Genomic DNA, 27,963 nt, shown 5'->3' with positions numbered 1-27,963 from the left:
TCATTCACAGATTAATGATATGTCAGTCTGTCAATCGATGTCAGTCCTTGTTAAGTCATGTGCATAACATAATAATTTTTAAGAGCTCAAAGAAGGGTTTAGTAATAATAATTAGTAATAATCTCGTTATAAATAATTAGAAAAAAATATAAATATTTACTAAACATCATAGTGTAGTTCGATATGTCCGATAATAGAGATAACAGATATTTCCCAATATTTTTTTTAAATAAATATCATCTGTGGATTTTATTAGGAATTTTATTAAATAACCACAGTTAAAAAACAAAATACCTAGTGAATACCACATACCAGTTTATAAATACCACTTAAATAATAAATACCAAGTACTTTGAAATACTATTTACCAAAGTAGAACAGTCGAATTCCTTTGCTCAGTGTAATTTTTTTATACTTTTGCCGCAATTTTCGTAATTTTTGATTTCAGTGAGGAATATTTCCAATACGGGATTTAAACCATTTCATATTAACATATTTTTATTATCGTACTCTATAGAATTTTGAATTACATACAATAATATTTATCTGTTAATTAGGTACCGAAGTATTCACGTATGCACTTATGCGAGCCAATCCTCAATTTTAAACTAAAATTTAAGAAAAAAATTGAATAAAAATATAATCACAAGGAACACAAACATGGATAGTGACGATGATACCTTCTTAGTTATAGTCGGTGATGCTATCGATAAATCAACAGTCCCGTCTAGAAAAAGCATAGAAGTTCTTACCAAGGACGACAAATTTCAGGTATGTTATTTTGCTTTTCGTTTGTTTGTTTTCAAAATCTACTGATATGTAATGTAGTTGCCTAAATTTAAAAAGAGTACCAGTTATGAACTAGGTTTGGATTGGATGATGACCTTGCTTTTAGCGAGTAGAAACCTTTTGTGCACTGCACAGCTAGCCATAAGCTAGGGACAAAAATACTACTTGTCCACCTGCTAAAGCACCACAACAATGAGAAGGAGAAGTTTACCCCTGTTTGTGTTTATAATTACACATATATTATTTAGATGTTATGTCCATCAGTGCATCAATCCGCAGAGAGTGGATAAAACTGTGCAAGAAGATAAAATTTTGTTCTTCCCAGGGGGAGATGTCTCCTGACACTGCTAGCTGTGCTGGTGTAATCTAATTCTGTTGTAAAAAACAACTACTGCGTTTCTTGTAAGATTCCTGGTAGAATAAGTCTTCTAAACCAGTCGTAGAGCCAAATCAAACGGGCAGAGTTGATGTTTCAAAAGTGGTTATTTGTTAATTTTTTATTTTGACAAAAGCAAAGAACTGCTCTCTTGCTGAACTGGGCTACACAGAATATAATTAAAAAATCTTCTGTTCTTCAGGACATTGAACATGTGTACTTGGATAACGATGAAGGTTCTACTCAGGAAGAACAAGAGGTAGAGGAAAATGTTAGTATAAAGGATGAGTTATCTACCAATAAAGATAGTGATCAGGATTTTTCACCTGAAGATGAGGTACCTGTTATTTATTTGGATAAAAAATTCCCAAAAAAAAGGCCACATATGGTCAAACAGGATAAAAGGTAATGTTTAACATATTTATTGGATAGCATATTCGGAGGTTTGGATTTCTTTCTTGAAGGAGTTTTGAGTTTGGTCAAAAATGGGTCTGTGGGAATTTTGGTTGGTGAAAGGTGAATTAGTTGGAAGTGTTCTCAATTATTTTTGATAAAAATTGGTCAAAGATGGCCATCAATCAATCTTTTCTAAGACAAAGAATCTATTGCCTGAAGTTCTCAAAAATCTAATCAATATTATCCAAAATGTTCAAGATTGAATTTAATAGTTGAAAAAGATAGTAGAGGATCTTTCAAAAGATTTATCATTCATTTTGCTTATTTATCCTTCATTTTGTACTTGGTTGGATTAATTTATTATGTAATACATATATAATATATTTCAAATTGACTTGATTCAATATGAATATACTAGTTAGTCAAGCTCTTTGAATGGCCTGGCTCTTCATTTGAATGGCCTTTTTTTCGAGTTGTCAAAATAAAAGCCCATTTTTGACAACTCGAAAAACAAAATGATGAGTTGGAATGATTTTATCATTCCCAATCTCCTAACATAATTCACCTTCCTAACAAAAAAAACCAAAGTCATAATTGGTTCATCCATTCATGAAATTCAATGCAACATAAAAAGACATCTCAAACTCCATTGTTTGTCAAATTTGTAACACTCCATTGTTTTTGCATCCATTGTTGGTTAAAAATAGGATTTAAATCTAAGTACATGAATTCACATCTTAATATGCTAACCACTAGACCAATGAGGTAAAATCATTGAAAAATAACTGAAATAAATAGCTGATTTTTGTTTTAGACACTCTTATATAAAAAGTATACAGTCAGTTTATCCAGAGTTAAGAAACGATAAAAAGTTGCTTATAAAGAGTTTAGTGGCGATCATGCAGGAGACCAAACCACCACCTCTACCCACTGACTTTTATATGATGGATGGCATTATGTTACAGTGAGTCAAATAATTTTTACAATACCTAGGAATTTTTGTTGTTAACATATGTAAAACTGAATGTTGATTATATCAGATTACCTTTCAGTGTCATTTCAGTTTCATGACTGTTGATTGGCGCAGTGGGCAGCAACCCTGCTTTCTGAGTCCGAGGCTGTGGGTTCGATTCCCACAACTTGTGGGAAAATGTTGTGATTACTGTTTTTCAGTGTCTGGGTTAATATAAGTATTTATGTATATTATTAAAATATTCATCAGTCATCTTAGTACCCATAACCAGCTACGCTTACTATGGGGCTAGATGGTGATGTGTGTTGTAACTTGTAACCATTTGCATGTGCCATGTGATAAATGATATTTTACTAAAATACAATTCAGATTTGGTTGATAGCATACTTAAAAAGAATCAACAGAGGCTGTGTGGAGTACACGAATTGAAGAAATTATAAATTACACCATACAGATTCTCCTGCTGTTCGCGGAGTATAGCTAATTAAGCTTATTTTTCATAATATATTATGGATTTCCGCCAAGTAACGCCTGCTTTTATCCAATATTCAAAAACTATTAGGATTTCGGTTTCACAGATAAGTCTCTGAGACGGTACATAATGTACCTCTAAAGCCTGCGAAGGATTATCGGTTTTCATTTACACGTTGTATGTATGCAGGTGCACAACATGTGACCACCAGTCTGTGTCGATACCAGCAGCGGAACGGCACTACCACGAGAAACATGGCGAGAGATACCTATACTGTCTAGCTTGCGGTGTAAACTTCCGTAGGTGAGTAAATTCCATTCGCTTAGTCGCCTTTGTGCCATACCGTCTTGGCCCTTGCCGCATTTTGTCAAAGGCGCCGCTGCGCTACCAGAGGACGCCGCCTGCGGCGTACACCTGCAGGAGAATTTGTTTTTTTTTTATCGAAGTGCCATGCCGTAGTGAGAGGTCCTGTTTGTTGACTTCGGTAGAAAAAGTTTTTTCGTACTTGATGTAGTACCTACGTCGAACAAATGCTAGATATTTTAGAATGGTTTCGGAACGTTATGATGTTGGATCCTTTGTTATAAATAGTTACAAGACACAATGAACCCAACACTACGCGAGATGAAAAATAGTGTATATTTTATTATCGTTTATCTACTATAAACATTCCTTTAACGAGTCTTTATTATTTATATTCGTATTTTTTATAATATCATAAGAATAAAATAAAAACCAAAATATCAACAAATAAGTACTCGCATAAAAAATTTATGTAAAATGCCAAATTCTCCTACCGGTGTACCGACGCTATGAAATTGAACAGACTAGATCTAATAACGGAAACACCTTGTCATCAACTGTTGCTTAACCTATTAATATTATGTATTATTGTTAAATATAGTAGATGTAGTTTATTTTATAACATATTTTTAAAATTGCACTATCCCGTTTCCATAATCATTTTCTTCTTTCATTAAGGGTTGTCTGGAGGAGATCGCTCAAAGCGATAACGCCGCCTCTGCGCATTTTTAGTCTTCTTATATTTTTGTTTTCAATTTATATTATCTTTATCCCTTAATTGTGTGCAATAAAGAATTTATCTATCTATCTATTAAGTCAAAGTCAAAAATATCTTCATTCGAGTAGGCCCATATGATTCGTACATTACATGAAAAATGTACAAGTACATGGTGGTGAAAAGATGGTCATAACCAAATTTTCGTAAACTTAGAACTTCAGCTATCAGGGGTTCCAAACACGCCATGGTCTAACAACAATTTAAGCCATATCAATATCCTCAGCAGGATATAAGACAGCTATGCTAGGAGTATATCCAGCGCCATGGACAGGCCTAAACCTTTCCTATCCCATTCAAATAGGCACATAGATGGTACTTTTGATGCGTAAATTACATAAAAACTGTGTACATGGTATGAGATAGACGATATCCATATTCGTAAACTCAAAACTAAAGCTACGAGGGTTCAAAAACGCGTCCTGGGCTAAGAAGCCTATAACAAACTTACTCGGGTGTTCTTTTTGTCATCACCAACTCACATAGGCATTTGAAACAATTTAAGAAGCAACCTGGTTAGAGTAATCATTAACACCCTCGCTTTTAATATAATAGGACTTCTCGATAAGCTTACGTTAAAACCAACTATTAACTTTTTAAGAGACATTCACAAGATATCAACCGGTAATTTCGATCCGGTAGCGTTTGTCAACAATTAAAAAATTGGCATCAAAAATATTGTTATAATTTCCAGTAAAACAAACCTTTACAAACACGAGAAGAGGTGCAACTCACCGGATGCGCAGATAGTTCTAAAGGCTCGCGCGAAATATCTCGGAGGCCGGGGCCGCTCAAGACCATTTCTGTCCAAGGGCTCGAAGAAGCAAAAGCCGCCCAAGAAGTGAGTATAAACTTAAAATCATTTATGTCCGTTTTTACTTACGACGAAATAAGTAACGCCTAATCTAAGAAGATCCCTAGGAAAACATCAACCGTTCACCAATAGTTATCACCTAAGACTTAAGAGTTAGCGAAACGGTTATTGTTCTATAGACATCCGATCTATCCGATGCCAAGGTTTAGTGGAAAGGGGTATTAGAAAAAAACTTAAGAGCGGGCGATGGAGAGAGCCGTTCAGTCAATCATTCAGTCAGTCCGTCAGTCAGTCACTTTTTTTTTGTTGTAATACAAGTGTCTAATGCCCGTTTGCACTAACAACGAAAAGTATTACTACATAATTAAAGAAATTGACCTAATATAAACAATTACATTTGGGATACTAATAGACTCATTATCGGATTATCGAACCGAGTATCACTCGACACTTAATTTTGGGATTTTTGTACAAATGAATCAATTAAATCACCGGAATGAGCCCGCGGACTTTTTCAAGTGTACACTGTCAAACCATATACCTAACTTCAGAGTGTCGGGTTATTGTGACCCTAACCCGCCAAAAGAAGTTATTCCCCTACCAATAGCTCGACGAACGCTCCTAAAGAAGTTATCACTAATATCTATATAATATAGACTTAAACATTTCTTAAATATAGTTCAACGATAATATTTTTGCATTTGTCGATATTTCGACTCAGTTGCATGGATCGTGGCCACGACGGGACTCATCCGCCCAGTTGCATAGATCGTGGTCACGATCTTCTCTATAAGCTTATGTTTAATACAAACTTTGAACTTTTTAAGAGACATTCACAAGATATCAACCGATAATTTCGATCCGGTAGCGTTTGTCAACTATTAAAAGCTTGGTATCAAAAATATAATTATAATTTATAAATAAAAATATTATAATAACTGGGTCGAAATATCGACAAATCCAAAAATTTTATCGTGGTATGTACCCGTTGAACTATATTTAAGAAATGTTGATTAACGACGAAGTTTAAAATCTTTAATAGACTTTAAAAAAAAAAGTTATTCCCTCACCTTTTACCGTTTTTAACAAGTTATCACTTTAAAAAAACGTATGTGGGATTGCAGATACGATTGTACGCAGTGCTCAGCTAGCTTTGTGTCGAGCGCCAGTCTTAAGGCACATCAGCACATGCACGCCGGCACGCGGCCGTACATGTGCAAAATCTGCTTCCGACGCTACACGGGCAGTGTCACGCTATTAGTGAGTACAAAATAATATTTATTAATATTATTTTCTCTGATTAGTCATTTAGTCTTCCAAGTTCAATGTGTGTTCTCTTTCTTTCCTTTCTTTTATATGAATCTATCAATTAATTTTTCTATTCCTTTGTTGTTTTTTTGATTTGTATCTTTTTTAGTAAAATGAAATTATGAAAATTTATGAACATTTTTTATGTTAACATAACAATATCTGTTACGGCGTAACAAAAACCCAGACGGATTTATCCGTACACCGGTATTCATCATTAAGCGCTCGGAATTACAAGTAGGTACAGTATTTTAAAGCTACATACAAAATATGATATATGACGGGTAGTTCCAAAAAAAAAATACAAAAAATAATGATCGCGTTTCAACCAGTTCCACATATCGCACTTTATCGTTTGAGTAAACTTTACACAGGATGTTCCAGCTATTTATTATTACATTTATTAGTTTGAAAGAAAAATGTTTTAAGTTTCTCCTTTATGTTTTTAGAGTTTATTTCCTGCTTTAGTTTATAAGGCAAGCTGTTCAGCAAAGTCGGCACTAGACAATCCAGGGTCTGCCTTCCGTACAAATTGTTACTTTGTAGTAGCACTAGAGTTTTTTTTTTTGCATTAAGTTAATGATAATTAATGCTAAGCTATGACAGTTAATTTTAATTTTTGATTAGGTACTTTAGGTACCTACAATTAATATTATCTGTCAGTAAGTAAGTGTTACCTGTGTCTACATCGTATCGCCCTACTGCTACTTACAATATTATCCACTGCTGTGGATTACATATTAACCCAATTTAAGAGCTATTGTTGTAATATGTTATTGTTTTCTGTCCCAAATAAATAATAAATAAAATAAAAATAAAATAAAAATGTATGACGGCCGTATGGCGCAGTGGGCAGCGACCCTGCTTTCTGAGCCCAAGGCTGGAAAATCTTTGTGTGATGAACATTTATGTATGTTTTTCAGTGTCCGAGTGGTTATCTGTATACTATTTATTTGTTTCTTTACATCCTTAGTATACTTACAGCTATAGTCGTAAAAATTTAATAGGCCCGTTTAACTTTGGTGCAAGACCATAGAATGTAACTTGGAACAAAACTGAAAGAAACAATAAAATTAAAATACAATGTTTTAAAAAATACGTAAATTTTTTTGGGACGTTAAATAATATTAAAGAATATATCGCGAGTATTCTTTTTGCGCTTACTTTATAGTAGCAACTAGCAAGCAATTTATAATTATTGCGAAACGTTTCGAAAACAGTTACGTTCTGTCTTTTTTTTATTTTTTTATTCCAGAGTTGTAACCATTTTTTTTACTGAATATCGAAATTAATTATTGTGTAGTAATCTTTACTGCAAAGAATGAGCTTGGTTCTCAAAGCTGCAAATAAAATTTTGATTTGACGACACTGGGTTCTAAATAATGAGTCTGAGTTGGTATTTCTGACCAAGCGGCACATGACTGAAGCGTACCCGCGCGCACTGCGTAGTTTCGTTCCCCATCTTGTAAAGTTGACTGTGCGCTCGTTTAAGTTTGATATATACTGTTTACTATTACGTTAACTTTGGCTCTTCTACTTTGGACATTGATTTAAACATAGTGATTTGACTCGTTTTTTGTGTTTGTTGTTATATAGTACGAACTCTGTTTCAACATGTTGAAAAGTGGACGTATAATCAACAGCCAGTCACGCGAATTGGTTGTGAAGTTAAAGGAATACTTTGAACGAGCGAACACTTTACAATACATAATCATATCAATGAAGTACTGATACAAACTTGAATTGATTTATCGTGAGTATCGAGTACCGAGTCTTATGGTTCCATAACTAGTTACGTCGCGATGACAAATGTCAAAACGGGCCTATTACTTTTTTACGACTATAGCCAAGACGTATACTAAGTCAGTTACAAAAAATATTATTTAATTTATCTGTAATAATATAAATTATGAAATAATCCATACTTATATTAAACACGAAATGTTGCAGCATTTCGAGCATAATGCGTACGTAACGAATCCAAGTTGGTATCGTTTTGCGACGCACTCGCACAGCTTACGAGCATTTGCTAAGTGAATCTGGATTGTCAGCCTTATAAGTATCAATGTGTATTATTTATAAAAAGCGGTGATAGCGCAGTGGGTAGCAGCTCGACTTCACTTTCGGGTGGCTGATTCAAATTCCAGCACGCACCTCCAACAAGTTATGTGCGTTTTAAGTAATTAAAAATATCAGTTGTTTCAACGGCGAAGGAGAACGTCGGGGGGAAACTTGCATGCCTGAGAGTTCTCTATAATGTTCTCAAAGGTGTGTCCACCAATCCGCACTGGGCCAGCCTTAAACCCTTCTCATTGTGGGGGATTAATGGGTTGATATGATGTATATAACTCATAAAAAATATTCGTCTGTTATCCTAGTACCCATAACACAAGCCACGCTTACTTTGGCGCCAGATGATGTGTGTTTAGTCGTGATTTTATATATATTTATTTATTAATTTGTAGAGACACATGAAAACGCACAATGCACGCTACGAGTGCGACCACTGCCAGCGGAGTTTCAACATCAAAGCGGCCATCGTCGCGCACATGAACACGCATAACCGTGAGTCGTCTATGCGGGTTAAACCGCAGGGCACAGCTAGTCTATTGCCCGTTATCACTAAGACTAGGAATATCATTAATCGGATGCCTAGCTATTTATTTTTATTTATTTATTTAAACATCTTTATTGCGTAGTAAAGGAGAAATTAAAAATATACTTTTAAAAAAAATTAGAAGCAAAAGGCGACCTTACCACTAAAGTGATCTCTGACAGGTAACCTTAACGATAGTACACATGAGAGACGGGAAATCGCAATTACAATAAACTTTACATAAATTAACACACTAAATTAGGTGAGGCACATTTATGTAGGTGATTATTAGAATAAAAAAACGTTTCACGAACTCCTTTACGTGATGTCTAACGAGTTCGGCGTCGCGTCGTGTAAATAAAAAACTTAAATCCTAATATGTACATCGGGTACCTAGTGATTTAGGTGATTCTTAGAGAAAAAAAAACGTTTCACGGACTCCTTTATGTGTTTTCTACCGAGTTCGGCATCGCGTCTTGTAAATATAAAACTTTAATCATAATATGTACATCGGGTACCTAGTGATTTAGGTGATTCTTAGAGAAAAAAAAACGTTTCACGGACTCCTTTATGTGTTTTCTACCGAGTTCGGCATCGCGTCTTGTAAATATAAAACTTTAATCATAATATGTACATCGGGTACCTAGTGATTTAGGTGATTCTTAGAGAAAAAAAAACGTTTCACGGACTCCTTTATGTGTTTTCTACCGAGTTCGGCATCGCGTCTTGTAAATATAAAACTTTAATCATAATATGTACATCGGGTACCTAGTGATTTAGGTGATTCTTAGAGAAAAAAAAACGTTTCACGGACTCCTTTATGTGTTTTCTACCGAGTTCGGCATCGCGTCTTGTAAATATAAAACTTTAATCATAATATGTACATCGGGTACCTAGTGATTTAGGTGATTCTTAGAGAAAAAAAAAACGTTTCACGAACTCCTTTATACGGTGTCTAACGAGTTAGACGCCGTATAAATCTAAAACTTTAATCATATACATCTAGTACCTATTAATATTAAGAGAATTCTTATCATCTTATTAAGGCGATTCCTAGGTTTACTGAAAACGGGCTTTTCTAACCTGCTTTGTACTTCTCCTCAATAACTTTATTCGTGATAAATTCATCATGTGTATGCAGGTGGCGCAAACATATCTATATCTCTACTTATTAATATTACAAAGAGGAGAGAATATTTTGTTTGTTATTTTTTTTTGTTTCCAATAAATGGGCGCCTTAACTACTGGACCGATTTAAATCATCTTATACAAATTGAAAGCGAAATTAAAACTTTTTTAATTAAGTTCTTTTTAACATCCGATTTTTGTAAAAGAATATACAACTTAAAAATGTCTGTATAAGTACGCCTAAATTGAATGCTTTCTACAGAAAAGTACGTGTTTTGGTATCTTCTCTCTTAATCTAACGGTTACTATTCTATGTTAGTACACATCTCTCAAATAAACTTCCTACGGGATGATTTAAAATCAAAATCCAGCGTAGCAACAGTTAGTCTATACTAATATTCTAAAGTGGAAAGACTTCCGGCTTGTTTCTTTCTTTGTTTGTACTCAATAAGCTCCATAACTACTGGACCGATTTAAATCATCTTTTACAAATTAAAAGCGAAATTAAAACTTTTTCATTTAAGTTCTTTTTAACATCCGATTTTTGTGAAAGGAATATACAACTTAAGAATGTCTGTATAAGTACGCCTAAATTGAATGCTTTCTACAGAAAAGTACGTGTTTTGGTATCTTCTCTCTTAATCTAACGGTTTCTATATATAACGGTGGCAATAGTTAGTCTATACTAATATTCTAAAGAGGAAAGATTTTTTTGGCTTGTTTCTTTGTTTGTTTGTGTACTCAATATGCTCCATAACTACTGGACCGATTTTAACCGATTTTACCAATAGCAAGCTACATATATAATTATCATGAAGTAAACAGCTAAATCACGACAGATATGGATTTACAACTTCGATTTATGTCGAAGGGGGATGTCAAAATCATGCTCAAATTTCCGAACATGTTTGAAATTTTTTTTTTTTACTCTGATGCAGCGTTGAAGCGGTTCGCGTGCAATGAGTGCGATCGGCGCTTTTCACAGCTCATGAACCTTCGACTGCACATAAACCGCGACCACAGAGGCCTTCCACCGCCCTTCGCCTGCCGGCTCTGCCCAAAAAGGTGACGTACGACAATGTGAGATGGTGATAACAAAAAGAACACCCGGCTAAGTTTGTTGTGGGCTTCTTCTTAGACCAGGGCGCGATTGGAACCCTCGTAGCTTTAGTTTTAAGTTCACGATTGTAGTTATCGCCATCACTACTCACTGCTATGTACACATTTTGTACATAATAACGCATCAAAAGTGCCATCTATGTGCCTATTTGAATAAAGAAATATTTGACTTTGTGAAAATCTATCTTATATATATAAAAGAGAAAGTGTGTGGGTATGTTCCGTATAGGCTCCGAAATGGCTGGTCCGATTTCAATTAAACTTTCAGGGTATCTCCGGATTGACCTGGCGAGTAATCCTGTAAAGTTTGGTGACGATCGGAGCACTCCTATTTTTGAACTGTCAAATACAGCTTTTATTTACTATGATAATATTCTATTGTTGGGTGTACATGGGTGTAGATAATGATCTTCACCCGCTCGAGAAGAGAATGAATACGGAGAGAAATAAACGTTTTAAAATATTATCAGACTTAAATTAAAAATTTAATCATGTAAGTTTATTGTTTAAATAAAATAAAGCAAAATCAAGCCCGGCGAAGCGGGCTGGGTACGCTAGTATTAAATAAAAATAAGCATATTTATTTTTCCATACAGACGAATACAAAATGTTCTGAGTGTAAACTTATGACAAGCCTGTGAAGTATTATTTCGTTTTTCATTTGCACGTTGTATGAACGTTTAAGGCCCACAAAAGGCAACACCTTGGCACAAAACCGTGGTATTAGGGGCTACAATACACCTATGTCCAGTAGTGGAGGTCAATTGGTTGACATGATGACGATGATGATAGCCTAGTGGTTGGGATAGCTAGGGGCGTGCACTTCATACATGCACAAAAGCGCTGCCTACCCTAACACTTTCATATAACTGGCAACGGAGTAGGTTTTTGCCATTTTATGCCATTTTACTTTTTAATGCTTACCCTACCTTTGTACCTTTCCTAAGCCACGTGTGTTTTAGCAATTAAATATCACTTGCTTTGACGGTGACGGAAAAAATCGGGAGGAAACCTGCATGCCTGCGATTTCTCCATAATGTTCCCAAAGGTGTGCGAAGTCCACCAATCCGCACTAGGCCTGTGTGGTGGACGCCCCCCAACCCTTCTCATTCCGACGGCCGTTATAATGGGTTATTAATGTTCATTTATATATGCAGGTACCCGCGGATGTCAATCTTGAAGGCCCATATGATGAAGGTACACGGGCTTCAACTTATGACACGAAAGGTGAGTTTGTTATAATTCTTTAATTTTTGTATGGAAATTAAAAACCATTATTAAAATTAAGCCCAACTTTCTACACACCGAAAAGCAGGAGAATCTGTATGGTGTAACTTAAAACCTCTTCAATCCTTATTCTACACTCAAAACAGATCTTCAATGTACTCTCTACTTTAGCTCCGAAACCGGAGCATCCTCAGGAGATGTTGATATTGTTTGACAATTATATTAATAAATTATATCATACAGATTCTCCTGCTTTTAGGGGAGAGTAGAAAGTAGGTGTTAATTTTCATAATTTATCATGGAATTCCACAGGGAACAGTCGTAAAAAAAATAAAAAATAGTAATCTCTGACCACATTAGCCTTGAAATTTAAACCGTAGGGTTGTCATTTCGAATTTTGAGACCCCGACGCAAAAACGACGTGGTGTTATAAGTTTGAAGTGTCTGCGTGTGTGTGTGTGTGTGTTTGTGTGTTTGTGTGTGTATAATTATATTTCAGGTTTGTAGACAGATAGTTCGTTGATATATGTATTTTAAATTTAAATTACTAACCTAAATGCGAATTACGGTGTCTCTAACTTGAAAAACATAGGTTTCATACAAATTTTTAAGACCTGTTTCACCTCTTTAGGATATTTTCTAAAAACCTTTTCTTAGCTGACACTTATTTTTTAAATTAAAAAAAAAAAACAAAATTCAAAATTCATTTATTTCAAATAGGCACTTTTGAAACGTCAAGTCTGTCTGTTTGTAGTGACTCTACCACCGGTTAGAAGGAATCTATTTAGATGTCAATGTCGTAATGGATTTCAAGTCATTACAATTAGTTATTAGTTAGGGCCTCACAAGAAGGCTCAGAGTCACTCAGCGGGCGATTCCAAGAGCTAGGTTGGGAGTTCTTGATCGAGTCAGAAACGAAGACATCCGTAGAAGAACCAGAGTTACCGGCATAGCTCAGCTAGTCGCAAAGCTAGAGTGGAAATGAGCGAGGCACATGGCTCGGAGAACCGATGGAAGTTGGGGTTCAATGGTCGTTGGTCGGCCTTTAACGAGTCACTGGGAGCCGCTGGAAACAAGCGGCCAAGGACCGTGGATTTTGGAACTCCCTAGACCTATGTCCAGCTGTGGACTTCAATCGGTTGAAGTGATGACGATGACGACAATTTTATATACTTTACTGAAAGGACCCTTAAGAGTGGAGCCGAAGTCCTAGCTAGGCTATCACCCAGTGGCGTGCATTGGGTTACTTACCGTGGTATGTATACAGCGGGAAAATTGCTTGAAACTGCAAAAATCCTCCTCCTATACAAGTTATATATCAATTTTAGGGCAGGCAGTGCTTTTGTACATGTATGAAGTGCACGTCACTGCTACCGCCACCGCTATCGTCACCGCTTCTTAACCGCTTTCCAACATGCAAATATATAAATTGAATTAATGTTATTTCGCAGATGTTCTACAAAGCATTGCCGACGATGCCCAACGAGCAGGTTCGCCTAGCCAAGCTCGTGATGAAAAGCGAACTGCTTGAAGACCCGGCTTACTACTTTATAAAGAACTCCGACATCATTTAATTAACGTATTTGATAGGTATTTACTATTTTATATTTAAGACCAATTGCTTGCTCATAATACAAATAGATTGATTTTTTTTTCTTTTTTTTTTCTTTCATATTACAAGTTGACTGCAATCTCACATGGTGGTAAGTGATGATGCAGTCTAAGATGGTAGCGGGTTAACCTGTTGGGGAATATGGTAGTTTTTGACGTGGTGGAAAAGATTCGCTACCTCTCGATCCTTGGGCAGGACGGAGGTTATGTGGGACTTCCCCCTCTAAAGGGGTATCCCTTTAGAGGGGGGACTGTACTGGAGATTTTCTTTATTTTATATTATCTGCATACGCTGTGCATACCTTCTAAACACGCCACTGCTCGTCTTTCCTTTTCAGTCTGATCTAAAGTAAAAGATCGAGTACATTCCCAATATTGTGCATAATTATGTAATATTTTGCTACTAACTAATATTATAAATGCGTGTGTTTGTTTGTCTTTACTTTGCCCACTAACTTAGCAACCAATTAAGATGATTTTTGGCATAGAGTTAGTTGAAAGGAAAAATTTAGTTTTTATTTCTAAAAAAACGTGTATTAATTACCTTTCTATAAATAGTTTATGCAAATTAGTGTATAATTTATTAAATATAATTTTATGTGAGTTTACAATTAAGTTATACTAAGCCCATACGTTTAGCGCTTGCGGAAAATATGTGATAAGGCTGCCCATGCATACAGCCTTTGTCAGTTTTATAAGTTGTTTATGTTTGTATGTCAAATTTAAAGGCCTAAGAAAGACATTTTTGATGTAATTATATATTAATATTATAATAAGATTCACAATTAAACGTTATTTAATGAGGGAAAATTTCAACGAATAATATTTTGTGGCTGGTTTGTTACCTAATTAATGGCCGTTCGTTTTAGATAGATGAAATTATACTGTTGATTAAACAAATTGACAGTGCGTGATTTGTTGTCATTTAAATTCAGCCTTAGTACAGGATTTCGAGTAAAAGAATTGGAGAGTCATTTTTGCATATTAAACTCCTTATCGACAAAGTAATTTTTTTTTATTTTTTTATTTTAATGAAAAACATCCTTTGAGTGTGAATGTGTATCATTTGGTGTATTTGTGTTGAAAATCTAAGATTTGATACGGCTCAACAGGCAGCGTGAAGTGGGATAGAACACTAATATGTTTATATTACAATCAAAGCTCCAGATAAATAGCATTGGTTAAATATTTTTGTTAAAAATGAAACATGGGAAATCGCCCGGGCAAGATGATCTGAGTATAAAACATTTTTGGTTTGCTGGTGTGCATCTTTCCAGAGCCCTTAAACTGCTTTATAATCTGTGTTATGGCCATAGAATTAAGAACAAACAGAAGCCGTGTATATAATATTGAAGCATCAAAAACAGCTCCACTGTTATTTGTGGTGTATCTCGAGCAGACAGTCACTTCAATGCATTTAGCTTTTGACATTACTTGACCTCTTATATTCTAAACTTTTACCAAAAAATGGGAAAGTTTGTGAGCTAGCATCATTCCACGGGGGAGACGGGGGTGCTAGGTCAGCGTGGTGGACTACGGCCTTAACGGCTTAACTTAGTGGGCCGGTTATCGGTTGATATGATGATGAAACTCATCGCTGAAAGTTTACTTCTAATTTAGAAGTAAACTTTCAGCGATGACTGTAAATATACCACTACATACATACCTTTTTTTTATATACAGTTTTCGTAAATCGGTTAAACCGTTAACCATTTTAATTAATCAAATAAGAAACTATTGTTAGCTATACTGTACTCTGGTTTGGTTTGGATGGTTGGTTGGTTGACTTCACACTATTATAATTTTGATTAATATTAGTTTTTTTTTTTTTTTTGATAAAAAAGGATATGTACTTGCTATTATTTAGGTTTTAAGTAGGAATTGTAATATAAATAAAAGACAGTTTTATTTTTCAATACGAAAAAGTGTTTTATTACGCACTTATTATTTCAACCAAATGTTTACGAAATACTCATCTATAGCATAATGCATACACAATCATAGAAGACAACACGATACCATAAAGGGCCCCTAAGACGTTCAACGGCAATCGACAATTCTACGTAATTGACAGTTCCCATTGATCTTTTACATGCAAATCCATTTAATAATAATCAATCTCAAATACTTAATGGAAACAAAGTATATCTATATATATAATAAAAAGTTGACGTGTTAGTATATTTCAACGTGTTTCATAGAAACTATAGGTCCGACTTACAAAATTATTTTTGCATTAGATAACCTGTTTTGTACATTTGTATAAAACAGGTTATCTAACGCAAAATTAGTTGTATTTGTTTGTATATCCATCTGCATATTGCAAGCTATAACTGTGCCAAACTTCGTCAAGGTCAGCTCAGTGGATAAGCTGGAAGAGTGTGAGATGGTAACACAAACGGACAAATACCTTCGCATTAGTATGGATATGAAAGATTTTTATCGCATGATAAAACCGATGCATCAATCGAAATCGTCCAAGACGTCAGAAAATTGTCCATCGCCATTGATCGCATGTGACCCCTTTTATAATGCTTCGTTTTTTACATACTAGGAAAATACAAAAATATTAAGCTTCCTTGATAACTACCGGGATACCTTATTTTTAGGGATTCATTTATGCGCACACTTGATACTTTAGTATCTGTGATTCTGCGTACTCGCCACACATTGTGACGTCAAATATGACACCGCATATAACCGTCGTGAGACGTCACAAATTACGAATGTTAATTTATTATAAGTTGTTGTAAGGCTTAGCATAATTTATTGCAATCACGTTTGGTTCATCACCTTTTGAACATTCTTAACCTCAGTGGTGTAAAATGTGATGATCACACTGTGTCAAAAACGATATCACCCATTTGTATGATGGAAAATGGATGCTGGGATAGCAAAAATAGCATAGATGCAATCGCAGAATTTATTTTGCAACTGGTTTGCCTAAAGTATCAAATGTGCTTTGTTGTTATACGCGAGTTGCAGGTGTCGTTTATGAAACTACGCGGCGTAAGTTGTTTACTTACTAACGTTTATAATTGTATTACGCTTGCATGGCCGAGCAGATTTCTCACAGACAATTTTATATCGCCCTTAATTTTTTTTTAATTGAGTTGTATATCTTATAAAACGTGTAAATGAAAACCGAAATAATACTTCGCAGGCTTTAGAGGTACATTATGTACTGTCTCTGTGACTTATCTGTGAACCGAAAACCTAATAGTTTTATAATTAGTAAACCACTGCCATAGTTTTTACTGAAAGAAATCAGATACAGCCCTAACATGACATGCATAATTAAAATCATTAGAATCGTGTCGGTCTTTAACTTCAATAGGGTTGTCATACGTTAACATTTAGAATGTTAAATAAATATGCTTCTTTTGATTTAATATTTTTACAGAGTTAATCCTAAGGAAATATACTTATGCATCCTTCAACATTATTTCGTAATTCGGTTACACGTTGTGTGAAATGATCATTTTTGTTTATAATCAGAAATGTAACTATTTTTTAAAATTACAAAAAGATAAAATACATTTATTTCAAGTAGGCCAGTCTCTCTGTTTGTAGAGACAACCACCAGTTGCGAAGGCAGATTCTATAAAAAAGAAGCTGGCAAGAAACTCAGTAGTTGCTCTTTTTCTACATCATCATTTTTCCAATAATTATTGTCGTTGAGAGAGGTAAGTAAAGTAATTGGATGAAGTATAAAATTATCTGTGGAAAGTACTCAAGCATGCTCTCGCAATTTATAGCATGATCTTATGAGCACGCAAAATCAAAACGAACGCACTGGCCCGCAGTTTGCGTCCTACGTGCGATCAATCTTAAAACGCGCTCGTTTAAGAAAGTCGCAGTCGATGCAAATTTGAATTCCTCCGCTGGCGCATTTTGCTTGAACGGCCTTCACTTTACGCCGCGTAGTTTCTAAGGCTCAAGATATATGAATCCGGTTTCAAACAAGCTTGAGCAGAATGGGCGATGCCCGAGTCGCATATCGAAGCCATAAACGACGTATTAGTGCACCGCCTTTACCACCATCTTGGTACAGTCATCATTCCAACACCGGGCTATTAAATATATAGTATTTTTTAGAGACAATAATTTACTCATCACAGTTAATTACCGCATATAATCTTACGCACGAAATTAATAGTCTATCTCCCAAAATCTTCAGATCGAAGATTGAATTTAACAGTGTTAATATAAGTTTGTTGAGGACACTCAGCCATGCGTCGGCCATTTTCTCTGTATAAAGAACGGTTTAATAAAGGTGGATGATATTTATTATTTGATCTTAAGATTTTGGTCCATATTGATTATTAACTCCGGGTGTTAGTCTACAGATTTGCACTCTTAGAGTCATTTTTGAATATGGACATACAACGTCACAGTAAAATTGACTTTATTTCCACGTTTTAGAGTCGCATTTTCGGTACAACGAATTCCTATTTTACGCCAAAGGTGGTGGCTGCGGTAGTGCGGATAAATTTGGACTTTAAAACATGGTCCCTAAGTTCTTTTTTAATCTGACGTTACAGTCTACTCGAAAATGACTATTCGAATGTGAGAAGGTATACAAATCTAATACCGTTGGGTATGTCGAGCCGCAACGTACCTGTTTCAATGCACAGTCTTCCTATAATTACTTCTATACATTTTGTATGAACCGTAACTGAAATTAACTGAAATTAGGAGTTTCGCAATATGTTACAACGCGGCCTGCAAATATGCACAAGCCTTTTAATTGCCAAAGTAACGTAGGATCAGCACGCAGTCTCGCAAGGTAAGTCTTGCCTCGTCCGATGCAAGCGTGTATACTGTCTGAAGCACGAATTTTGTTTAATTTCAAAGAGACGTTGGTGTTATCTAAGGTAACCTTCGCTGATGATTTCCTCGTGAGGCAATGCGCCTTGGGTCTCTCTTACTCTAATCGTAACACACTCTTAACCACATCTTTTGACGTACATTTTTAGTAAATAAATTTACGTCACAAAATGTCATTGCGTGCGCTGTTAAGATTTCAATGCCATTAGAAAATCAGAATTAAGGTTATTTTATATCGATGGCAATAAAATTGCATTGCATGCATTTTAGCGGTATGTAAGCATTAAACTTCACGATGGTAAATAAAATTTTTAAGTCCTTAAAATATACTTGTACTTTTACTGCATTGGTTTAATTTAAGCCGGGAACACAAAAGCAACACGGACTACAATACGGTGTGGATTCAAGTAAACGAGACATACTACCAAAACACGTCAAGTTCATGTGTCGAAATGTACACTTAGATGTAATTTTACTCAACACGAGAGCGTCGCGTGGCGTATTGTTTATGTGTCCCTACCATTATTGTGTACAACATAACTTAAGTATAAAAAGTACTTATATTTGTGTTTTATTTATTGAGCCCTTAAAAATACCAAATACTCTAATAGTCTGGGTGCAGATCATAATGATTTGCAAGTTAGTAGGCGTTGACTTATGGTGGAATCACACTTGCGACACGCCGCTCTACAACTTTTAAACACCACACGGGTGTTGTAAATGCGCGCGATACACTATCGGGCGTATTGGCAGCACCCGACCGATTACCGGCACCGACATATATCTCGTATGTTCAGAACACACTAAAATTCCCTAGTCTTTTGTTGTGTAGCACTAGTATCTGTTTTTCTGGTGGCGGGTGGTGACATCACCCACGCCAGTGTAGTAACAGACACATGGCTCTGGGTGACGCCCAGAAAACATTTAACAACACATTTCGGGAAATGTGCTTACTGTTTACTATCGATGAGGGCATGTTGATTTGTAATGCTTGGAGCAGATAGCGTATACACGTTAAGTTATTAGTGGGTTTCTGGGTATTCAAAATAGTCCATTTTCATTTAACAGTGTCCGAGTTGCGTGGCGAGCCATTCGGCGGGCGTGTTACAAATGCGTTTCCACCTCTATCTCTCGTTTCCACTCGACTGGAGTATAACAACTGAACTCTGCCAACACCCACGAAATCTAACATTTATTTTCTTTTATACCTCCAATACTGATGGCATTCTTAACAATGGTCCAAAAATATCTAATAGCATTCCTAAACGATAGAGTAGAAAAATACATTACTCACAGAAATCTAGCTTCTTTTTTTTTAATTTCTCACTTTTTACGTCACCATGATATTTTTTTTTGTGTGTGTCTCGGGTCGAACGGCAAAGATGATACATTTAGTCCTAGATATGTTATGTGATTGTATGATTACAAACTACTGTGACAATTTCGATGAGTTTTATTATCTAATGAATAGGCAAGTTTAAACACAAAGCATAGTGCAGGAATAAACCAATCACTACTTTCATTTTAACTGCATTTTTCGTCAACGTTATCGATTAATATAGCGTCAAAGTAAAATGGAGCTAATGGTTCTCATTTTAGACTTGCAATTTGTGTGCTTCGATTTGCATTTGACAAACGGTTGCTATATTTTGGCTAATTTGTGAACAAATTTGAGCTTTAAAACCAGAGGGACAAGTTCCATTTTATATTACAAGTTAGTGTTTCGAGATATGCAACCAATTTTAGATCTTATAATAACCGTTCTTCTTGGTTCATTCTTGCACTTACCCATGAGTGAAACCCAACCTTACTATTGCATAATGTTCATGAAAATTAAAATGGATGAACACATGCGAACATGCTCGGCAGTTTAAGGTTAATTCAAGCAAACTGCATGATGACTATCATAAATTCGCCGCATATGAAGCTTGCTCGTCGAGCATGTATCAGCGTGTGGACCCAGCTTTTTTAATATTGACGCGGTTCTACGATAACTGTATGAAGGATGGACACCACAAAATTGTACCAGTGATCTATCTGTCAAATACATTTGACAGTTCGAATAACGCTAAACTTCCTACCCTATATTATTATAACAGCATCTGTATTTTTTTGGTATTTTCAAAAATATTTTTACATGAATTTCATCTGACGCGGACTAGGGACAGTGTATTATTATTTGGCACTCCCACACAGTTATGTAATGTTAATTGTTACAACATTATAACATGAAACATTTTGTTGCATGTTATACATAACTTGGTAACATATTTTAACTTTGTAATATTTAGACTTCTATGATCGGTCGTCACACCTTTTTTATGTAGGATATGTATGTAGGTTTTGTAAATATGTTTCCACCATAATATGGCAACAATAATTTGTAACCTGTTATGAATAGGTAAACTTAGTATTTTTTTAAAAGCTCCGGTAATGCGCCATGCCCTATAATTTAATTATTAACGTAGCATTTACTCAACTATGCAGGAGAGCAGTATAAAGGAATTAATATGAATTCGTTTAATCCATCAAGTATTAAAGCTGATGAAATATTTTAATATCATTTATTATAAGAGCCCACGTTTTGGTAGGGCATGACGATGTCAGATTTATTACCTTACAATTTATAACAAAATATCACAATGTCGTAATCAATTTGTTTCAGTTTTTTATATAAGTTTGTATCAAAATATCACAAGTTATTATGTTATTAAAATTGTTACGATGTATTTAATGCTATAAAATATAACATAATGTTATCTTGTTATATAACATTATATAACTGTATTTTAGGAGGACCATGATCAGTCGATTTTCATGAAACATTGTGCACATGTACTCTTAACATTTTAACTCTATGTTAACAGATAATACAATAACACCCAAAAAAAAAAAACAGACAATATTGTGAACTTGTAAATTGCGATGCGTTTATCTACTAACCTAACGATTATTTTAAAGGCGTATCTGATCTCATTTATCACAAAATACATATACCATTAATGAACACCAACAGTTTTTTAGCGTCTAAGAATTATTATTTGAGGCTCAAACTACACGAATCGGTTTCACTCCGGATTCCATTTATCTTTAAATAATCAAGGTAAGTTCGAAAGGGGATATTATGCTAGGTTAGGTATTACATTAAAAAAAATGTTATATACTTTTACCTGGGATTAAATATTTTAGAGAAATAGCTGTGCGAAGTTTTTTGTCCAAAACTATGCGGTGGCAACCCTAACATCAGCTGTTACATTTAAGGTCAAATGATTTCACGGATTACTATGGCATCGGCAAAAATATTTAGGTCTTAGCTGATATTTAAAAAAAAACTAATGCACACGTTCGCAATCACACACATACACGTATAAATGTGATGTTGAGTCATTACAGTTAGGGTTGATCAATAAATTATATTTTTGATTAGTTTTTATATAAAAAAAAATATATAATTAATTAGAAATTATAATTGTTAATATCCCGTTTCTAAATCACCTTGTATGTACCAGCGCTTGACTGCATTCACACCTGATGGTAAGTGACAATGCCAGTTGCAGCAGTGACCAAAACAAAACCGAAGCGGAATGGAACCGGTATCCGTAAGTATATTCCAAATAATAAATTTGTAATAACATTATTAATTATTCGCTTCAACGAACACTTCAATAATAGCTGTATGGAAAAGCACAGGTGACGTCATCAAACAGCGACAAATATCACGGTATCAGTACATAATAGTCTAAGAGCTTCGAAACTACTTGTTCTGTTTTACATCGGAACTCACATAATATTTTGTAAATATAAACTAGATACTGACAATCTGACACAGGAAAACGGGCCTAAAAATACCTTTCTCTACGTAACTTTTAAATTTTTATATTTCAAGTTTGATGTACATATAATTTGTTTATTTTTACACGCTTATTTCGGTACCTATGTTTGTTCTATATTGGGATGTGTATAAAATACTTAGGCAAATCATTGTTTAGCTCTTAGCCTATAACGCTTTGCACAGGTGAAGGGTTTTTTAACTTCGATCAATAATGTACTAGATAAGACTCCATTAAAAGAAAAAAAAATTGTCTGTGAAAATTAGGTTCTAACTCACGAATTGTTAACCTTTTTTTCTATAATGCTAACAAGAAAACCAATGGTGCCAGTTCTGCTGTACACAAATCTTTACACCAACCGAAATAGAAAAGACTAAATATCTTCTTCAACGTATATACGATAGAAATATTATTGGATTTGTTAATTTAATGTAGTTTAATAGATTTATGCATAACAAAATTGGCATCAATGTTTTATTATATTTAAAAAAAAAAAAAAAAAACAACTTCTGTGTCTATGTACTTAACATCCGCAAAAGCAATAGAATTTATAGAAATCTTCATATGTATAATAAGTATCGTTCCCGAAGGCGTGTGAAATCTACCAATCCGCACTTGGCCACATGACGGCCGATTGGCGCAGTGGGCAGTGACCCTGCTTTCTGAGTCCAAGGCCGTGGGTTCGATTCCCACAACTGGAAAATGTTTCTGTGATGTACATGAATGTTTTTCAGTGTCTGGGTGTTTATATGTAAATTATACGTATTTATGTGTATTTTATTCATAAAAAAAAAAAAATATCAGCTATCTTAGTACCCATAACACAAGCTACGCTTACTTTGGGACTAGATGGCGGTGTGTGTATTGTCATAGTATATTTATTTATTAAAAAAAAAAGAGTGGTGGGCTACGCCTATACCCTTCTTATTCTGAGTGGGCCGTGAGGACCCTGTAGTGGGCCGGTATTGGACTGATAACAATGATGTATCATAAGTAATAAAGACCAGACACTTTGTCACATTTTCGTTCTTTCATTTATACATTTTATTACATATCTAGTAAATTTTCGATCGAAGCCATTAAAGTATTTTATGTAACAGAAAATGACGATTAGCTTCGCACGTATTGCTTTAGTTTTAGTTTTAGTCTTAGTCTTAGGTCCGTTGGGAATGAAGATAACTTAGCGCATACTAAAATTCTTACAACATTTATTTCTTACCTATTGATCTACGAGAGATGGTTTTCGTTCGGGCGTAACATAACTTAATATAAGTATAATACATACCTACAGCGGTCTAGCCCGACGTCGGTGCGGACATTTCAGACGAGCGTCGCTTACCCATAGTGGCGTTCGTGTTGATAGTTTCGCATGCACTTCTCATAGTATTACCTTATGTTTTTTTACGGCTACCAAAAAATCAAGCAGCTATTCTTTAATTAAAGGTTGTCTAGAGACGATCGCTTCAAGCGGTAAGGCAGTCTTTGCACATGTATACATGCGCAATTTTTGTTTTTAGCCTTGTTTTATTTAATGCTTTATAAATCTTCTAATCTAACTATATTTAAATCAATAAGAAATAATTGTCTCTGTGCTGAAAGCAACTCGAAACGCGGTTTACAGCGTTTTGGCAAACCTTAACCTGCACAGCAATATAAACCAGTACATTCAAGAACCAGTATAGTTAAAGTGTAAGAAACTTCCTCAGTACTTTTCGAGTAGGCAACTTAAGTTTAGTTTTGTTACACCCGAATTGTCACCGATGCTACATTGTATCTATCATCATCACAAATACGTCTCGTTCCGAAAATTAGACACCTGTCTCACTATGGGATCTGTTATGTCTAATTTACACGCATCCAGTGCTCGAATGAGTGATACCGAGCGGGCAAGCCAACCTATCACTGAGTCGAGATACTTGCCTGGTGTAAATCAATACTTTGCCCATTATATTTTTTTTCTTGACGACAGAGAGTTTAGCGATGTCAAATAATCTATCGATAAACAACAACAATCGATAAAATATCAACCATTATTATTTATTGATCCTAATAAAGAACTTACATTTGGTTTTAGATTCCTATTTATATTTTGTTTACGTGTGTAAACAGAATATATAAGTGTATTCTTGAGAATGTCATTAATCTTTTAGAACAAATAAACATATTCAGGTCATTACTTCTCACATAACACAGAACTAGACTGGTGACGTCAGAAAATAATGTAATGGACGTAGCATAATGGCTATCGCACACGGTGACAAAATCCCCCGTACATTGCTTTAGCAAGTTTATTGACCAACGCAAACTACGGGCTATGGGCGAGATGAAATACACAATGCCTTGCGTAGCGGCCCCGTCACCGTGCACGCTTACCTTAACTATTAAGTGTAGTTATTTTACATTCATTATTGTAAAAAATAAACATTCATTATTATTATATTATCGACAAACGAGCGTTACTTATTTTGAATTCATTATTTATATTTATATATGTATAATACAATTATATAACTAGTGGCAGTTTCAACGCTCTGATAAAACGACTATGGTGGAATTCATAAGGCGAAATACGTCAAAAATCGACGACGCGGCGAGGAATCATATCATCGCCTTTAGTCTGGGAAACACTTCGCAGGGCATGCAAGTAAAACGTCCTACAAAGTATCGCCCTGTGTCCATCAAACCGAGGCTTAGGTGTTAAGCCACAAGCTAGCACTCCAGATCGGAACACAGCATTGCAACAATGCTACTTTGCGGTAGAAATAAACATGGCGGTAGTACTACTAAAACCTCTGGATACACACGTCAGCGCAAGTTGAAAACGTGTAGGTGAAGTGGTGAACTAAGCACATAGGCACAGCTGGGCACATATGGTCTCCTCTATAATACAAGAGAGAGCTTTGGAATTTTGACAAACTACGTAGCTTTTTGTATTATAACTAATGGTTTAGGAATACAGAATCCAGATGGGGATTTTTTCAAATTTCTAATCTTTCAGAACAAGGACGCTTGTTTTCTATGCTTAAAATCAACAAAAACATTCTTATTTCATGTTATGAACTGTACAAGGCCCTGATTAAGTATATTACGTTTTAGGCGTAACTTCGATTATATACCACACATTGGGACGTAGGTAAAGTATAACAGTGCGTATACTAAGTAATTTATCTAGTTTAGTAATAGTGTCCAGTTAAGTTTATAATGCCATAGACTAAACAGTGCCCAGGAAAAAGCATGGCTTTGTCAGTTAAACTAGAATACAAGCCACTCTGCAAGTTTCGCACAGAAAAAAAAACCCGAAGCGCCTTCGCCTTAAAAATTTCGTTCAAAAACAGACAACGGATACCAAATAGTATAAAGAGTTGACAAATAAGAGTTTAAACTCTATGAGAGTGATATAAAAGCGTATAGTACGTACTTGGTGCTATGGAAATATAGCATTTATTTTTTTGATGTAAAGCTTACACCATTGGGACCTCATAAGCTCTCTTAGTTGTTACCGCATATCTTAACATTGTCGGTGATAAAGTAAAATGAACCTAAGGTGAAATATGTTAGAGTCTAATTTTACGTTAAGTTCGATTCTCGAAAACTATTCTAATTACTGCAAATATTTAAGGACTGGTTGTAAGACCTTTAATATTTGCAGTCTAAAAATACAGCGCGCTTATCTGTCATATGGCATTTTATTAGACCCACAACCATATAGGTTTCTCGCGTAACTCACAAACGTATCGGAACGCTAAATTACTTAGCAGCATGGCTTTATTACAACTTCAATAACCATGTTATTTTTATTGTTAACTCTTCATGCTATTTTATCAACAGAAAAAAAAGCGATGACAAAACTTCATACTGCCGCCCGTAGTAAAAAAAAATAAGTTAGAAAATAAAAACAGTGAAACATTTTTTTAATAGGTAATACAATTTAAGATTGGCTATCGCCAGTAGATTATCATTAAGATTGATTATTATTAGACAGTCTAGTTGAAAAGTGGATTTAGCTACACATATCAAATACCTACTTGTGTTTAAAATGAGCGAAAACTTAGTTTATACATCTTAGGTTAGTCAGCGGACGGCAGCATTCAGTTTAATAAGTGTTTTTTTATGTCATTGAGCTAATTCTTTTTTCAAAAAAACGTTTTAATATCCTACGTATACCTAAAGGTAACGTTTATGATAGGGTTGTCAATGTTGAAGGATTTACCGGGACGTCCCGATTTCTAGCGATAGGTATCTATAATTAACTGAAATATTTAACTTCTCTCCGAAGGTATAGAATCCTGTTTGGTTATTATGCCATTTATTCTGTATCCTGTGATGATATTGTAGGCTTTTATAGGGTCGATCTCAGATTAAATATGAGTGTTTAATAATGAAACTTGTTCGTTGGTATTCAGGTGGAATATTTTACTTATAAAAGAATTCGCTCAATGCAATATATTTCTTTTGTAAACCCGACTACGCTGCCATTTTGGCATAATTATATTGTAGTCTTTGCAAGTTCCAAATAAAACATTTTTCTTATTTGTTGGTAATTTCGTATTGCACTCTGAAACAGGATAACTTTTTGAGTAACACTCAAAGTTATGTTTGATTTTCGTCACACAAATCACCTATTTATGTATCTAATGTGTTTATTTATTGTTAATTTATGACATGCAGTTTTGCTATTTATTATTTAGTCTGATGTTGTTTTTCTTACGGAAGTTGTGAGGTGTGAATTTAAATTTACCAACATTCACCACACGTTTAGATAGTTACAATGACTTATGATCACTACAGCTCGAGCAAAATATTATCTCTCCATTATTTTTTATTTAAATACAGCTGTACTAACAACCAACTTTGATCGACAAGTAATCTGATTGGTTGGGCATACACCGACCAAAATACAGCGTGAGAGCACTGCCGTGTGAAAAACATTCATAATTACCGCTCATGATAATATAAATTGTAATATATTCTGTACACCTTCATTACATTCATAACATTCACATGCTTCTAAAACATATAATGCCACATATGTCACTATGACAGCTGACATCACCCTTTGATAAAACACTATGATCCCAAATTCGATGCTTATTAAAGTACATTTTCCCATAGTATAATAATTATTAAATACAGTCATTAACTTCTTTCTTTTAAGTCCCTTCAACGCGCAATCGGGTTGAAATGTATGTATATATTTATATTTCTACTGTTGTCGGACGTCATTATATTTAAAACGCTTAGGTCGTCCCCACAGTATCCGATCTGATATAACCAGCATTTTTTATGTTATCTGTAAGGAACCTATTTTATATTTTTATTTGCCCTGATATCGTGTCGGGTAATGTGGAAATGCTCTTTAATTTATTTTTCATTATACTTAACTTGCAATGGTGACATAATCTTCTCGTTTTTTTTT

The 27,963-nt window shown here is 34.8% G+C and overlaps 1 protein-coding gene across 3 annotated transcripts; it reads left to right on the top strand.

Annotated features, from left to right (window-relative positions):
- The first annotated feature begins 263 nt into the window (after positions 1-263).
- LOC120628545 (zinc finger protein OZF-like) lies at positions 264-14,853 on the top strand. 3 transcript variants are annotated; one of them, XM_039896951.1, is made up of 12 exons: positions 264-400; positions 558-771; positions 1,368-1,570; positions 2,376-2,525; positions 3,196-3,309; positions 4,779-4,925; positions 6,023-6,158; positions 8,672-8,771; positions 10,869-10,995; positions 12,207-12,276; positions 13,728-13,866; positions 13,958-14,853. In XM_039896951.1, exons 2-11 carry the CDS (start codon positions 661-663, stop codon positions 13,848-13,850), a joined length of 1,281 nt encoding a protein of 426 aa, XP_039752885.1. In that variant the 5' UTR covers positions 264-400; positions 558-660; the 3' UTR covers positions 13,851-13,866; positions 13,958-14,853. The 3 variants fall into 3 exon arrangements, with proteins under 3 accessions (XP_039752885.1, XP_039752883.1, XP_039752884.1); XM_039896949.1 differs by having other exon boundaries at positions 13,728-14,853; XM_039896950.1 differs by having other exon boundaries at positions 316-771; positions 13,728-14,853.
- The last annotated feature ends 13,110 nt before the right edge of the window (positions 14,854-27,963 follow it).

The sequence above is a fragment of the Pararge aegeria genome, chromosome 13, assembly GCF_905163445.1.
Source record: "Pararge aegeria chromosome 13, ilParAegt1.1, whole genome shotgun sequence".
NCBI classification, from domain to species: Eukaryota; Metazoa; Arthropoda; class Insecta; order Lepidoptera; family Nymphalidae; genus Pararge; species Pararge aegeria.
This window is presented reverse-complemented; position numbering and strand designations above follow the sequence as displayed.